Source organism: Corella eumyota, chromosome 3 (genome assembly GCF_963082875.1).
Source record: "Corella eumyota chromosome 3, kaCorEumy4.1, whole genome shotgun sequence".
Lineage (NCBI taxonomy): Eukaryota > Metazoa > Chordata > Ascidiacea > Phlebobranchia > Corellidae > Corella > Corella eumyota.
This window is the reverse complement of record NC_137492.1, coordinates 5,980,982-5,998,078: the sequence shown is the minus strand read 5'-3', so window position 1 is coordinate 5,998,078 and position 17,097 is coordinate 5,980,982. Positions and strand designations below refer to the sequence as shown.

Below are 17,097 nucleotides of genomic sequence, written 5' to 3'. Positions count from 1 at the left end.
AATTTTTTAGTTAGGTTTTAAATTATAGTTATTTATTCCTGATGGCATCATTAAAGCAAAAAAATTTTGTCTCATTATTATTAAGTTTATATTTGACTTTGTAGTTGTTAAATATATATTTTAAATATAAGGCTATTTAGGATATAAGAAAGATCAATTGATTTTCGAACCATATTTTTTATAAATTAGCTTATTATTTAAATTGTCATACAATTAAATTTGCAGTGATATATAGAATTATTATTTATATTACAACATTCCTAATTACTTAAAACGAAATTAAAAATACAACCTAATAATTTTTTTTAGGAATCCAGCCTTTTTCTTGTAAAAACTGAAATAATCTTTTTCGCTGTGATTTTTCAATTATTGAGGAGTATCGAAGCTTTGCTTCATTATCGATTTGTTTTATTGCAAAATCCTTTAAAATTAAACCCTTGGAAGTAAGGTAATTTGAAGCTGAAATTTGCATTGAAGTACACAGTACTTTTTCACTAGGGCATAACATTTTATACAAGGGTTGATACTTTAAGTCACTTTTTTCAACTTCTGTTTGCCTTTTTTCACTTTTATTTTTTAAAGTAATTTGCTTCTTTTTTCGTTTATAAATTCCTCGTTCAAATGTGCTAATTTGCTCAAATTTTGTAATGCCGTTTTTTCTGTAAGTTTGAAGTTGGGAAATTCGCTTCCGAAGCCTTTTTTCCTTTAACACCCCATCTATAAATTTATTAAATTGTTCTTGCTTCATGAATTGCATGTTTGGTCTTAAATTCAGTCTTAAATTTTTTTCGGCCAAACTGTAATTATTTTTAATGTTCTCATTCTTATTATAAAAGACTTCTATAAGTTTATATTCCCTTGCGATATCTTTATGACGTTGTCTTTCTTGTAATCGAACTTGGTACATGTCTACTTTTGCAAGTTTTAGATTTCGACATAATTCGCTGTCGTCAGGGTTCATAAAGAGACCACTGATTATACTTTCTGCACAATTGTCATACTCATGTTCATAATCATCACGATTCGCCATGTATGCTAACTCAATTTGTTCATGTTTGCTCACATCAACCTGTGAAAATTGAATCGGAAAAGACTCATGTAACGGAGGTGTGTGATCCGTCATGCGATTTGGAATGTCCTGAGGAACAACAAACTTTCCAAGGTAGCTGTCAATAAATACTTCCATATAATGTTCTTCAACTTCTTTAGCTGTTTTCGTCCCAATATTTTCAGCAACATCTTCCCAATTTCCAAAGCCAAACTGTTCGACACTATCAATAAGAAGCTGTTCTTCGTTTGCTGACCAGGAGCAGTCAAACAAGGAAAAAGTTCCCTTATCAACAAACGTATATGAATGTGTTTTTAAATGGTTTTTAATTTCAACTCCACATGAAAAACATTGCAAACATAACTGTAAATTTGTGCATTCTATACACTGAATATGCAACTGTGATATGTTTGCATCACAATTTGCACAGCGTTGTTGGTGAAATGCATTGTCCACCATAATCACATAAGCAAGTGGCCTATAAACTTATATATTTATTAAGCCTGAAAAATACAAAAATGAGACATTAATTATGGTTACAGCGAAGTCAACTTACACTAATATATGCCTCCCTATGTCATTCTAAGAAACACCGGTAATTTATCATCAGGTTTACCAAAACAACAAACATCGTACTCCAGTTTTAAAGTTATGTAAATGTTATTTAAAAATAGTAATTATTTGATTATCTTCTACAAATAATACAGGGTAATACATACAAGATAAACCTTTTTTTAAAATTAAAAATATTATGCAATACTTATTTAAATTTTAAATAATATGTAATATTATTTAAAAAAAAACTTGAACTTTTATGCCCGTCAGAAGGCGCAATGGAGTCAACTGGCAGATTTTCTAACAGCATGGTTGTTTGGACAAACATTTCGACCAAAGCAGATCAAGAGTTATCAGTTACAGAATTAAATATATAACTTTTTGTAATTAACGATTAAAATTTTCAAATTTTAACAAAAAAATATAATGGGTAAAATTATACGTTAACATTCAACAAAAACAGCTGACGACTTTTGCATTGAGATGTGATCAACCGCATATGAAATGTGAAGTCCTTGATTGAATCTCAAAGCAATGAATGTTGAATATACTGTCTGCTTGTTACAAAGAAATATACGCGTTTTTTTTAAATAAGGTAAATTATGCAAACAAATATTAATGCATTTTTTTTCAATCTAGACTTAAATTTTTAATTTAAAAATATCTTTGATAGACTTTTGTTTGGATTTAAATAGAAAAATACTGACTGACAAAATTTTGTTGTTTGTGTGGTTGATTTTTTTTACTTTTAAGTTAAAGAAAGCACAATTAATTAATGTTAAAATAACTTATACCTTTATTAAAAATTTTATTTGTAAATTTGTTAAGTAAATTTTGGGAAAAATGTAAATCAAAGTAGTAACTGATGTATGTTTATTCGTTAAATATATTTAGTAGCATAAATTTGTCCAAATATTGTATTTCTCAGTTTTAAAAATTAAGATGTCTAAATAAAGTTTTTTTAGCCTAAACATTTTCCACCCTTTGTTAATCTGTTTCAGATATAGGTTGGCTTTATCAATTTTGGATATTAAAAGTAAATTGGCTGATAATTTACTTGTTAATTGTTAAAAACATTTAGGAGTTATCATGGCTAATGGTGCTTCACAAAAGGAAGCTACATTGTAAGCTGTGATAATAAATCATATCCATTACACAGTGAAGCCTTATAGTAATGTTTAACTATTTAACAAAGGCAATATTCCTTTTTTGTCATGCGATTATAAAAAAGAGTAATTTGTTAAGCAGGCTAATTTTATTTTTTTACAACTTTTCGATCTTTTTAAACAAGTTGTTGTAACAACTAAAAATGTTTAAATAAAAAAAAATTGTATATATATGTAAAAAATAATCACTGTTGAAATTTTAGATAAATATATATATATTAAATTACAATTGTGCTAAATTGATTTTTAATTTTACTGTTAGCGATTGTAAACTTTCGTAAATATATGTATATATAATAATTTATTATAATGTTATGAAGTTTTGATACAGTTTAAAATGGTTGTTATTTTATTTAGCCTATGTATAAAGTAAACAGAAAGTATTTAACAAATTTTTAATAATATAAGTTGACTTGTATTTTAAATTTCCCAGATTTTCTTAAAAGTTACGTCATCTATTTTTTTAATAAGTTGTGACAAAAATTATTAAAATTTAAATGGCGGAAACACCCAGAACTGAAAACATTAATAAACTTACAAATAACTCTATTTTTCCTGATATTCATGGATTGATTCAACAGCTAAGTGAAAAACTTTATTCAACTCAGCCAGACCCTACTTGTATAACGTCCAAGTTGAAGGAAAAAAAGAAAAATGTAAATGATATTAATGGTTTCACTAAAAACAGTGATGACAAAACTGAGTTAATACCGGAAATTAATAAATCTGCTGCAAATCAGAATAATGAGGACAGTTGTGCACCCGAAGTTATAGCTGTTAATGAAACTAAAAAGGCGCTTAAAAATGAGATAATAGAAACAAAACCAACAGATACTAAAGATGTATTTGATATTTCAACAGAAAAAGACTATGAAAACATATCATTAACCCCCAAAAAAGTTATACAAGAAAAGGATAATGAACACCCAAGATCAAAACCAAAACAAACCACTGCACAAAAACTAGCCTTGAGAGCTTTGGTAAAATCCCTTGTTTTAAGACGCCATAAGCGGTTTTATTGCAGTGAGTGTGCATTTACCTCCAAGCACCATTTTTCTTTCTACAGTCATTGCAAGCACGTACATTTAAAATTAAACCTTGTAGCTAATGCTGATGAACCTGGTCAGTTAGTAAAATCCAGCGAAAAAAATCTTTACTATTGTGGTTTATGTACTTTTGTTTCTTTTATGGCAAATGGCATGAAAATACATTCCTCTGTAAAACATCCTGATTCCCCTGCAGCAGATTTTGATAATTGTGTTTCTGTGTTGGATCCTCGAGCTGAGAAATATTATCGAACCTATATTGAAACAATTGAAAATGCACGTCAATATAAAAGAGCTCTGCAACAGTTAAAGTATTATTTTCCCGAACGCCTTTCAGATGATTTTGAAGTAGATCGTCGTCCTCTGCTTTGCATGTTATGCTCAGTAAAGCAAACTACTCCAAATGACTTACTTCAACATTATTTAAAAGATCATGGAACCAAGGGACCGAAACGCAACAAAGTTAACCATTTATTTCACTGCGAAAAATGTCTTCATACTTCAATTAGTTACAGAGTAATTCACCACCACTTTGCAGCTGAGCACAATGTTCTTGATAGTTTTAAGCAAGACAACTTACCAGAGGCAGAATCTACCGATGACGAGGCAGGTAATGATGAGGAAGTGAGGGGAGAATTTTCGTCCGACCCAGAAATTGAGGAGGATTTTTTTACTTCAAGTCACACTACACCTAATGCTAAATCGGGTGGGGACATTTTTGAATCTTTTTTAAAAGCTTCTGAGAATAAAGAAGGTAAAATGCTGGCTGGTAAAGAACATAGCGAAAAGCAGAACAGCGAAATAAATTTTAAAGGAAATAAAATAGAGTTTAAAAGAAGATTACAACATGCAAAATATCACAAATCAAAATTAAGAAAATATTCTGATATTACACTATTGTCTGATTGTGAAGATTCTGCTGAAGAAGCAGTTTTATCTTCAACTGGCTCAGGTTATATTCGTCCATCACCAGATTATGATCATTTAGATGCATCACCCGATTTGGACAGGGTGGTTAAATGCGATAAGTGTGCATTTGCAACAAGCGAAATTAAGTCACTGATTAATCATTGGAAAGGTAGTCACAATAGACTTTATCCCAAATTTGTAGTTGACAAAGTGGTTGAGTATTATAAACAAAATTCTCTATCTGTTGTGATCCCAAAAAGTGATGTAAATGTAAGATGGGTCAATGGGTACATGAACGCTGAATGCACTGGTGTGATCCAAAACCCAGTTTTTATGTGTAATCTATGTGATTTTAAAAGTCCTTATTTAAACACAGTTTATAATCACTATGCCAGTAAGCATCCGTCTATATTGTGTTCTGCATCCACTTTGCAAATTGAAGAAAGTGACCCTGTAGTCATAGATGACTGGAAATCAAGAACAAATTCTTGTATTACAAGTCAGATGTTCAAATGTAAATTTTGTCCTTACGTGTTTGCAAGTTACTATTATCGCAACATGGCTGAGCACTTGACCACTAAACATGCTTATGAGTTTAAAAAAGAAGATCTTGATCGAACAATTCGTGGGTCAGTTGTGTACAGATGTACAAAATGCGATTGTCAATTTCACAATATTCCTCACTATTTAAGACATGTTGAATTAACTCACAAAAAAGACTTAGTTAACTTTACAGTTAATCAATTTAACGAATTTCAGTGTGAGCTTTGTGCAGACTCTTTCTCGGACGAAAACTCGCTCTTTTCACATCTTAGTGATCATTCATTTATACAAGAACTTCCATGTAATAAAGTGCTGGTGTATTGTTGTTCAGTATGTAGAAGAGCTTTTCGTGCAGAGAGATTTATGCGACACCATTTTACAAGAATGCATGTTGAATGGACCGATAAATCTTTTACTTTTAATGACATCCCTTCCCTGTATCACTTTAAAAAAAACAATGAGTCTAAGGGACCAACCTTTATTGAAAAAGAATTACAGAAAAATGACATATCACTAACATCACAGCCAGCTATTAGAAATGACTCTGCCAGAAAAATTGATGACAAGCCATTCAGAATTATCTACACTTGTCCTATGTGTACATTTTCCTCACATCAAATTAGAGGTATTCGTATTCACTTGAAAAAAGCCCATGGACAAAATTACACTGATTTGAGTATTTTACCAAATAAAATCCCGAAAACTCCTGTACTGGCAGAATATATAACAATGGATAATGATATGGAGTCGTCAAGAAACAACAAGATATTTACCAAATGTTCCCATGACAAATGGAAAAATGCTAGTCCTAATATTTATGCCGAACATATCAAATGGCGACACTTTCAAGGAAGGGCGAAAAAGTGCCCTCAATGCTCAAACTATTACTGTTGTGCAGTTATAAGACAAATGCATATTACAAGAAAACACTCCAAGCGGCCTAAAGCTCCTCCAAAACTTTCCTACAGGTGCAATAATCGAACTAATTTTGGATATAACAAAGAAGAAACCAACAAACACGTTGAAGAAATGCACCGTGTCTATGACCCATATTCTTGCCCACATTGCTCATTATTATGCATGTGTGGATCAGTAATGTATCAACACTTACGGAAGCGACATGAATATACAGAGGAGCAGATTAAAAGCTATAAGGAATTGAAAGAACAAAAGGAATTGAAATCTACAACAATTTTACAGGAAGATCAAGACGAAAAATCTTCATTTAAAGTGATTATGCTACCGAGAATTGATGGTGTCAGCAAAAAACGGGAAAAATGCAAGGATTACTCTACTAAAAAGGTTTAAAATATTTTAACTTTGAGATTGTATAAAATTTATTAAAAAAAACTTCAGGAAAATATAAATTTTTGTATATATGTAAGTTTAAAAGTTTCTTTTTTAATTTTTGAGATAAAACTTTAATTTTTTTTTAACTTATTAAAATTAGTTTTTTTAAAAACTCAATTTTTGAAAACTTGTTAAAGTAAGTTGATTTTAGAGTGTTCAAATTCAACCTGGCCAATGGAAGTGTTTGTTTTGCAAGATGCTTTTACCAAGCTACCTTCTTTTAAGAAAACATATTTTAAAAACTCATGACGGTGTTAAGGTTGGTTTTGTCATAATTTTTATAGTTTTTCCTGTTTGTACTAGATCTGTTTTCAATGACATGCAATATTTTTTTATTTGCATAATTAAAAAAAAGTTATTCATTTAATTGGTCTAATTTAACGTTTAGATCAAAATACTTATTTTAAGTTTCACTGACAATAAATAATTTGTTTTAAAATTCATGGTTTGTTTAAGGAAAACAAAATCCAGCAAAATTTAATATATTTTACCTTTAAAGATTGTCAAGTGTAGATGGTGTGACTTTATCACAAAAGATGGAATTAAACTTGCAGAACATCAAAAAATACACCAAGTTTTTGTTGCTCAAATGATGAAGCAGTTAAGGCAAATTTGGAAAGCCAAAAGGCTTCAAGCATTGTAAGGCTTTAAAATGGCTTAAAATTGTTAAAAAATGAATATGTATTAGTTATAACACTATGATTGATTTTTGTATTCACTATGATTGACTTTTTAGAACTTTCATACTTATTAGTTTAGGATAAAATTTAAAGCAAACTCAAATAATAATCTGACATTTTTTCAGGGAAAAAGCTAATGCAGATAACAAGGTAATGCAATTTATAAATGCAATATATTTTTATATATAATATTCATTATATAAGAAAAATTCTTTGTTGTAATATAACCTTTTTTAATATTTAAGTAAGTTATATTTATATAAAAATTTAAATGCTATATTTATACCTTGTTAATATGTTGTGAAAAATATTTTCTTGCTTTGTGATAAAATTATTTTTTTTATATATTGTTATAATATACTGAACTTAAATAAATTTGATTGCAAGTAAAACCTTTTTTATTTTCGATAAAATAAACTTTAAATTCATGCAAATTTAACATGGACTTTAACCTAAATGTTTAACACAGATAACAGAACAACCAGAAGGTACAGGGTATTTAGGTTCAACACAAAGACATTCAGAACGTCTTTTTGAAAAGGTTGCTGAAACTATCCCAGCAACACCAAAGAAGCAAATTCAAACAGCTAGAAAAAGTTTAAAATATTCTAAATCTTCTATATCTCCAACTAAGGTCACTTTTGTTTCTAATGTCATGCAATAAACTAGGCTTTCAATTGGACACTTTTTAAAAAAATTGCTTTTTACACCTTTGGCTTGGTTTTAATGACTTGCAAATATTTTTAATTTTTTTTTTTCGTATAATAGAAGACCATAAAATCAGCTATAAAAACTCGATTGGTTTAAAATGTTTGTTTAATGTAAACAGAGATCAGATTCCACAACAGCTTTAGATTTTGAAACAGAGTCTTCCAATATTGAACAAAGTTTCACTCTTGCAAGCAATGGAAAACTACTGTAAGTTTAATCAAGAATGCTTTTTGTTTTAAATTTGGTTTTTATTTTACAATAAATAGTTGTACCAATAAAATTGTAAAAAAAACTATATTAAAGCACTGTAGATCAACTTGGAAAGGCATGAAACTAAAATATGTACTGATATTAAATCACTCTGCTCTGCCCTTGAGATAACTTTTTACTGTGAATATTTTTGTGTAGATGCAATTTTTGTCCTTTTGAAGCAACTGACAAACTCCGAATTCTATTACACTTAAAAGGCAACCATGTGCAATTTAAAACTCACCAATGTCAACTCTGTTATTTTAAATGTACCGAGTTTCAAAACATTTCATCGCATTTGGCAACTTATCACAAGGTTTGTAATCAAATTTCATGTTTAACAAATATTAATATTGACGAATTTAATTAATGTTAAAGTAGGAAGTTGAAATACTAGTTATGACAAATGTTGTCTAATAAAGTTAATTTATTAATTATATATATATATATATATATTTAATTTTTTTAAATTACTAAGTGTAACATTTTTTTATTCTTTTAATATATATTTTATAAATTTATCTTGCATTTGTTTAAGATGGAACGTAATCATCATCTTGCAATAAAAGTTCTGTTTCAGTTTAGTGAACACAATTACTATGGTATAAATTTTTTCCTTAAAATATGCTGTTAAATATATTTTTCTTATAAACGTTTATGTTTGACTAAATATAATGTTACAATAAATACTAAAAAAAATTTCCGTTTTTTTAAGAAATTAATGATAGGCCGGTGTTGCCAGGGTTCGAACCCCAACCCTCTTTGCCAACAGCTTTTCCCCTACAAAACCCAGATGTGGCAAATAATTCCTTTAGGCATTTGATTTCTGAAACAAATCAGCCGAAAACCTTGGAAAAGATTGTTGTCAATGGGTATACTGCCAACAATATTGCTAATAGTATTAGTAGGAATTCTTTTAATGAACCAAGGCGAACAAGAAGTTGCCGTAAGGACAAAGTTAATTTTTGCAAATACTGTAATGTTAAAACAAGCTCTACATATGAAATGGAAATTCATTTGAAAAGACACGAAGTGTAAGAATATATTTTAAACTATTTAAAAAAATATAATAATTTTACCAATGTGTGTTATACTGGTCATAGCATCAGGTTACAAGCCTAAAGGTTTAGGTTTAAGCTCTACCAATGCCTCACTATTCACCCTTGAGAAGGATGTTTACGAATAGCTTTAAATATTTATTACCAGATTACCATGTTATAAAATCTATATTAGCCTTTAGGTTATATGAAAATAAAACTTGTCATATTTTATAACTTATTTTCTTTGATGTGAAAAGGATAACTATGTTACCAAAACGCTTGTCATAGTCTTATCTCGGCAGTTTTGGGGTTTGTTGATCTGGTGGGGATCCTTTCTTAAAAAAAAGTGGGAATCAAATACTTCAGGTGTTAAAACCAAGTGCCTTATTAGCCATTTAGTCTAAATTTAAAATGTGTTTTAAGGATTTCAATAAAATTGTAAGTTTTTATTTCCTTCTTTATTAAAATTATTAATTTAAGTAATTTTGTTTTGCAGGGGAACACTTGGCACAACTTCTTTTACAGAAAGTGATTTTATTTTTTCACAATTCTTTTAAATTTATAAAAAAAATTCAACCTAAAGATGTACACAAATGTAACTAAATTGTCAATTTTTTGAAAAAAATTGTTAAATTTTTGCAAAACTAGAGTTTTTTAGATTTAGGTTGTTTATGTTCTGTAAAATGTTATGTGTTTTTGAATTTTAAAACTGTTTTTGATGTGTTTGTAATAAAATGTAGTTTAAAACACAAGTTTATTAGTTTTTCTAAAAGTTTGGTAACGCAGAAGTAGGCTATCTAACGTGGTTTAAATCATAAGCACCCCCGTCGACAGCGCTCTGTTATGAAATAGATGTTTTAGTTTTTTCGCTATAAAAGTTTATAGTTATTTCTAAATAGTATTGAACTTTTTATGATCTAATTTAAACGGTTTGTAGACTTTTAGCGTCCCTATATACTACAACATAAGGCTTTACTTATGTATATAACATTACACTGCTTGACTGTATTTTCTATGCAACTTACATAAAATTCAGTTAAAAAAATAATAACTACGGTTGAACCACAGTGTAGTGTAATATCTATAGTTATACGATGATTTTATACTAACTTGAAAAATATATTTTTTGATTCAACACCATTTTTAATCACCATGGTTTGCAAATTGTTTATACATTTCACGATTCTATTTTAATCTCTTTATTTTGAGTTTATTCCATGGTCAGTTTTAATTTTGGTTTGTTCATTTTTTGTTACTCCATTTTTCATACTTTTATACCTTTTGATTTTTTAAAAATCTTTTTCAAAACATGCTTTTTTGTATCCGATATTGGTAATTTTTTTTAATATTAATATTTTTTATAAATACACTATTTAGGTCAATGCGTTTCAATTGGTATAATTCAAATGCGATTTAAAAATTTTGATTCTTTGAAAAAATTTTGACCAATGTTATATGGTATCAATAAAGGTCAAGTAAGGTCAACGTAGGCAAATAAAAAATATCCCTAACACTTTACTCTCTAAAAAAATGCTAAATTTTTTCATGTATTTGTAAATAGCATGAATCACTTTTTAATTTAATGAGAAATGTAGTAAAAACTGCGCCAAATTAATAATCAACTTTGTATTTCACCCACACCCTTAACTTCAATAACAAATATTATTTATGCTGATTTCACAATTATTTAAACAGTTGCAATATTTACTTTAGTTCGTTGAAATATTTACTTTAGTTCGTATGGAAAAATACGAATGCTATTTTTGTTTTAAATAGAAGGTATGTTTAAAACCTAGTTGTGTACAATTAAGTTTTTACAGTCGAAAAATGGAAGCGACGACACACGGCTATAAGATTACTCTAAGTTTGCGGCAAGGTCGTTTTCCACCCTTTGAATTAGGAAAATCGTGGCTATACTTACATAATAAAAAATTATGGAAAATCACACTTAAAGGCAAAGAAACGGTTAGTGGCATAGTTTCTTTATTGAATAACGTTGGAGAAATTGCAAATTCTAAATGGAAAGATGCTAAAAATGCTGTTTTAGATTCAATAGATTATCGCTTTGACTCTACAACAAACATAACGAGAGTTAATGAGGTACAAGAAGTTAAAATTGAGGAAGCAGATGGCATTTGTTTTAGTTTAAATGGAAAAAGCCTCAACGCATATGAGCACATTGAGTATAACAGATCGTATGATGGTATAAAGTATCAAGTCAAAACAGGGAGAATTAAATACAGAGAGACTACGGGTGAACCTTATATTCAAGGCAGCCTTAAAAAGATCGATGATGAAACCTGGGAACAAGAAACCGCTACACTGTTTAACAGTCGTACACAAATAGCTGAAATATTTGTCCAGCATAATTCTGAATTTCCAATGCAGCTTATTAACTGGATCAGTTATACATGGAATATGGGTTCCTGGGAGAAAAAGATATAGAGCTTTGCTTGAATTTTAATATAAAAATGCAACGTAATCTCATCAAATTCATGTTTTAGCCAAATCTTTAAAATTGTACTAAATCCATTTTTTTAAACATTTTAACCAATTTTATAAAAATTTTAACTGATTTTAAGATGCTTTTAATTTGTATATCAATTATTTAATGTTTTTTAATTATGCTGCGTATAATCTATTACTAAATTTTATAATTTGTATTCTAAACAAAATTTGGAATGTAAAAAAATAAATTTATTAAGATAAAAAACAAATATACAGAAAAAAAACACTATTTTACCGAAGCTCCTAATAAATTTAATATACATTTATTGAAAATTTTGCAATTTTTAACTTATTTTAAACCATATGTTGATTGTTAGGTTTTAAAACATGTAAATTTGTGCTTTTTTGTTTGTTCTTTTAATTATAACTATAACTTTTCGTTTTAAACCATTTTTAAGGCACTTTTATTTAGCTATTTTCTATTTAGTTACTATAGTTTTAGAATTTTGCCGACGAAACGGTTTACTATATTTTGTTTTTAATTATGTTAAAAAATATTATCTTTAGATATGTTGACTTGTTAAACTTGTTATTAGTAAATAATTTACATTTAACCTAAAAAATAAGCATTTTGCGTTGATAAATCACAATTTTATTTCAAAATGTAATAAATTTAATAGAAACAGATGTTAATTTTTACAGAACTTTTAAGTTTAACTGTCTTACATAAAAGATCAAAAATTAAGTTAATTACGTAATCAGAAAATAGTTTGAAATATTGTGCAAAATAATGAAAAGAACAAAAAAAAATTATTTTAGAACAATACTTTGACATCAACAATAAAACAATTATTTAACTCGAGTTAATTTTTTTGTTCTACTTTAATTTTACTGAAGTAAATAGTATTTTCTGCCACTTGCATTTTAGCGCGTTTTTTTCTAAAATACTCGAGCGATGGCGCTTCACACTTTGAAGTGATTTTTGATTTATCCATTTTTAAAAGTGGTTCAACTTCTTTATTAGAACTTAATTTTTTTAATTTTTTAATATCGTGCTTCCCCGATCGTGCTTCCCCGATCGTGCTTCCCTGATCGTGCTTCCCCGATCGTGCTTCCCTGATCGTGCTTCCCCGATCGTGCTTCCCTGATTTGACATTTTCTCTTCCGATGCGCTACCTCCGTATCCTCCATCATCACATCCCTTACAGAAACAAAATCCTCCATCATCACATCCTTAACAGAAACAAAAAAAATGTTGAAATTAATATAATAAAATTACATTGTTAAATGTTTTAGTTAAAATTTAAAATGGTTTTACCTGAAGGTGCACGTGTTCTACAAGAAATTGACTTATCTTCTTTTTCAAATTTCTTCCTTAATTTCCACTTACTAAAATTTAGATAAAAGTGTTAACAAAAGTATTTAATTGCAAGTTTTAAGCATAGTACAATTTTGTCCATTCCTATATTTTTTCACATATACAAATCTTAATTTTATTATTAACATTTTACATTTATTCGATATTAAAACTACCTGTCTTTTTCGCTTGTTTGCTCAAAATCTATATTCTCTTCATTTTTCATAACGACGTAACCGCTTATAATTTTCATAACGACGTAACCGCTTATACTTTTTAAAGGGTTAAAGTTTCCATAGGTGTAGTCTTCTTCTTTCGTACAAAATTTAAAACGTTTATTCGGTTAACTAAAACTCGTGTTATTACCTAATACGTCAGAGGTAGTTTATTTGCGTGTAAAACTAAATTTGTGGCAACTCTGTATTACGCGGGAATAGTTTAAGGGTATATAAAATCAATTTGGGTTGGGTTAGAAAGCTATAATTTTTGAAAGTTGTTAAGTAGATTAATTTAAATGTAACACAATCGTTATAAATTTTTTGTGCAAATTTATCCTCGTTTTGGGTCAAAATCTAACTTTAAAAGTTTACACTGGGTGAGTTGTGTGCTTCTTTGGTACAAAATTTACTAGTCTAATTCGGTTCACTTAAACTCGACGTATTAACTAATACGGTGGGGGTGGTTCATTTGCGTGTGTGACTAAATTAGAGTTAACATCTTAAACGAGTTAATTTACATTACAGAAATATTAATAAGTCATTCAACATGTTTTAAATAAATTAATTTTTATTTTTTTGAGGATAAACTTCTGTATTATGACGTCATGTGCCATAAAATTATGACGTCATTTCAGATTTAAAAAAATCTGGTGGCACATTTGACTTGTTTTTTTTTTTGTATAGCTATATCTTTATCCTCGATGTGGGAAAGTCGAATGCGCGACTTAAACATAGAGTAATATAAGTTACTCCGACCCAGTCTCGAGTTGCCTGTGGCAGTTTGGGATATTATAGATTATAATTGCCCAATAATTATGCTGCTGATTAAGTGCTAGCTTAGCAGGAGTTCACATCGTTTATCAGTTTATAGCGCCTTACTTAAAAGGGCGCTACAATGGGGATTGAACCCACGACCTTATGTGTGGTGTAGCAAGTGTTCTTACCACTACACAATGCTGCCGGTCTTTGTGAAGCCTTGTTCATATAGGGCATGCGAAACAAATAAAGATCCGACACCAGTCTGCCAGTTACTTATCTGCTTATTAAACAGAGAAGTACAAATGCGTCAGAGACAAATACAAATGATGAAATAAAAAGTTTTCTGGGTTTATTCCCCTACCTATTTATAAATTTAGGCTTCAAAATCATAAAACTAAATCGTTTATACATAAAACTATTTAAAAGTACTTCGGTACAATATCCAGAAAAAATATTAAACCCAATTATGTTAAAAATGTAACAAAATGAATAAAGGTAATTATTTACTATATTGTGGAAAATCTAACTATCACCGTGTAACAGCAATTTAATCCATGCAATTATTTAAACCTTTCAGTCCATTAAGTTCATGTGATCCAAGCTATTAATACAACTTGTACAGTTTACGGCCCCCCAGAGTTTTGCCACTAAAAAAATAAAGCCTGTCCTTCTAGTGATACTAGTGAAATAAAAGTCCCAAACAATAAATTTCTTAGTGATTAACACTTGAAACCACGCAACACAAATATCATATTTAATAATAACACACAGGCAAAGGTTTTAAGGATTTAATCTGTTTTTTTTGAAAAACGTTTTGTTATTTTATTATAATGTCCTTCATTTCGTCACAAAGCAATAGCTAAATTTTAATTAAAAAGATTTGTATTATAGTTTAATTTAACTTTTAGGAAAAAAGTAAAATGCGAATGAAAAGCATTTTATTATTGTTTTTTTTAATTAATTGTTCTTACGGACAATGGAGTTACACTCCAGAACAAATTGAAATTTTTGATTTGGTTGATGAAGTCAAAACGAATTTTTATGATTTCATGGGAGTTTCTAGTAGCGCAGATTCGTCTGAAATCCGCAGGACTTATCGGAAACTGTCTTTGACCATGCATCCCGACAAAAATAAAACTGAAGGAGCTGAAGAAAATTTTCGAATTTTGGTTGCAATTTATGGAGTTTTAAAAACCAAGGATAAAAGAGAAATATATGATAACGTACTTGTCAGTGGTTTACCTGCCTCTTATCTTTATGTTCCCCGACAAATTAGAAAAATGAGCATAATGGAGGTTTCTATAATATTATCTTTAATGTTTACTTTGGGTCACTATTTGTTTATCTGGGTAGCATATTTTGAACGGAAAGTTACAATTGATGAATTGACTGAAAAACAAAGAAAAAAACAGAAAAAAAAGGGTGGTACCGATCAGGAGTTTGATGAAATGATTCACCAATTTGTACCGAAGCCAACTTATTTGGATGTTCTTCCCATTTTGCTAATAAGGCGCACCTATAACTTTATTTTTTCAGCTCCAGAGTTTATCAAAAACCAATGGGAAGAAATTCAGTTAAGAAAGGAAAGGGAAGAACAAATCAGGAGAGAAGAAGAAGAAATGAAAGCTCAAATCATAGAAGAAACTGAACGCAGAAATGAGGCAAAAAGAATTAAACAAGAGAGAAACAAACAAAAGCGAGCAGAATTTTTACTTGCAAAGCAAAAAGCACTTGAATCTGCACCTACAGCACCATCAGTTTTTGATGAGCCAGCACAAAGTATCGAAGATCTAGATGCTATGTATGATGAATTCGAATATGAAAAAAAGCCCAAAAAATCAAAAAAATCTGACCAAAGTTCTTGGGACGAAGAAGACCTTTCATTGTTGGCAAAGTTGATGAATAAATACCCTGGGGGAACTCCTGAAAGATGGGTCAAAATATCTCGTGAAATGGGTAGGGGGGTCAAGGATGTAACAATGAAAGCAAACAGTATTCGTACAGATGTAGGCACCAAAGGTAAATACTCAGCTGCTACCCTTCAAAATAAAAAGGGAAACTCAACTTCTATTTCTGATCAAATCATTAGTGTTCGAAATCCCAATTATGATGAAGGTTCAAAGTTAGAAGATGAAGGATCAAAATTAAAGAAAATACAGAGAAATCGTGAAATTAAAGGAAATTTAAATAATCAAACACAGTTAACTGATTCTCATTCGCAAAGTTTAGACGAGAATGTTTGGGAACAAAATCAACAGAAATTATTGGAAATGGCTCTTGCTCAGTTTCCAAAATCTTCCGCCGAGAGATGGGAAAAAATTGCAAAATGCGTTCCTGATAAAACAAAAGAGCAATGTATGGCTAGATATCGTTTTATTGCTGAAAAAATACAACAAAGAAAAAAGCATTAAAAGTTTATGTCGATGTTTTTTTTAATAAATTTTAGGCAAAATGTTCAATGCTTTTTATTTCATGTGGTTCAAAGTGGTGCATGTATAATTGGTGATGGTGGTAGTATAGTTTTAAGAAAAGTTAAAGAGATGCCTTACATAAGCACATTTATGAATTGTTTTGTTTTTATTTAGTAAGAGTACAATTTAAATTGTTTTGGGGGTTGTGTATACTCAGCATTTAGGCAATAGTGTATGTGTTGTACATTATATTTTGTGCATTGCGTTTTTAGCTAAAAATAATGTGTTTACAAGTTCTACATTAAATAAATTTTTAATTACACATAATTTAAATTCAGTGTTATCTTGTTTACTTGAATAGCTTAAACCAAAATTAAAAGTGTTCTAAAATGTTCTTAATAATTTCTAGGGATTCGATAAATCAAATGTTACCCTTTGTTTTATTAAATGAAATTATCTAATACATGCTATTGAGATTTTAAAAATTAATTTCTAAAATTGCTCCTTTTTCTTTTTGTTTTGGGTATCCCTATAAATTATTCCTGGGTATATGCTTTTTTGTATGTGCAATTTATTTACAAAAACTTAAATTTTTGTAAATAAACTT

The 17,097-nt window shown here is 29.2% G+C and overlaps 3 protein-coding genes across 3 annotated transcripts; 2 read left to right on the top strand and 1 right to left on the bottom strand.

The window, feature by feature from the left end:
• Positions 1 to 227: 227 nt before the first annotated feature.
• LOC145745572 (transcriptional adapter 2-beta-like) lies at positions 228 to 1,545 on the bottom strand. The gene has a single exon (XM_082563687.1). The coding sequence runs from the start codon at positions 1,505 to 1,507 to the stop codon at positions 293 to 295; it is 1,215 nt and encodes a 404-aa protein (XP_082419813.1). The 5' UTR covers positions 1,508 to 1,545; the 3' UTR covers positions 228 to 292.
• A 1,618-nt stretch (positions 1,546 to 3,163) lies between these two features.
• On the top strand, positions 3,164 to 10,041 carry LOC145745571 (uncharacterized). The gene is made up of 10 exons (XM_082563686.1): positions 3,164 to 6,569; positions 6,769 to 6,876; positions 7,117 to 7,256; positions 7,423 to 7,447; positions 7,767 to 7,931; positions 8,127 to 8,215; positions 8,417 to 8,573; positions 8,796 to 8,859; positions 8,973 to 9,291; positions 9,794 to 10,041. The coding sequence occupies exons 1-10, from the start codon at positions 3,267 to 3,269 to the stop codon at positions 9,852 to 9,854; spliced, it is 4,431 nt and encodes a 1,476-aa protein (XP_082419812.1). The 5' UTR covers positions 3,164 to 3,266; the 3' UTR covers positions 9,855 to 10,041.
• A 4,810-nt stretch (positions 10,042 to 14,851) lies between these two features.
• Positions 14,852 to 17,052, top strand: LOC145745348 (dnaJ homolog subfamily C member 1-like). The gene has a single exon (XM_082563398.1). The coding sequence runs from the start codon at positions 15,000 to 15,002 to the stop codon at positions 16,488 to 16,490; it is 1,491 nt and encodes a 496-aa protein (XP_082419524.1). The 5' UTR covers positions 14,852 to 14,999; the 3' UTR covers positions 16,491 to 17,052.
• The last annotated feature ends 45 nt before the right edge of the window (positions 17,053 to 17,097 follow it).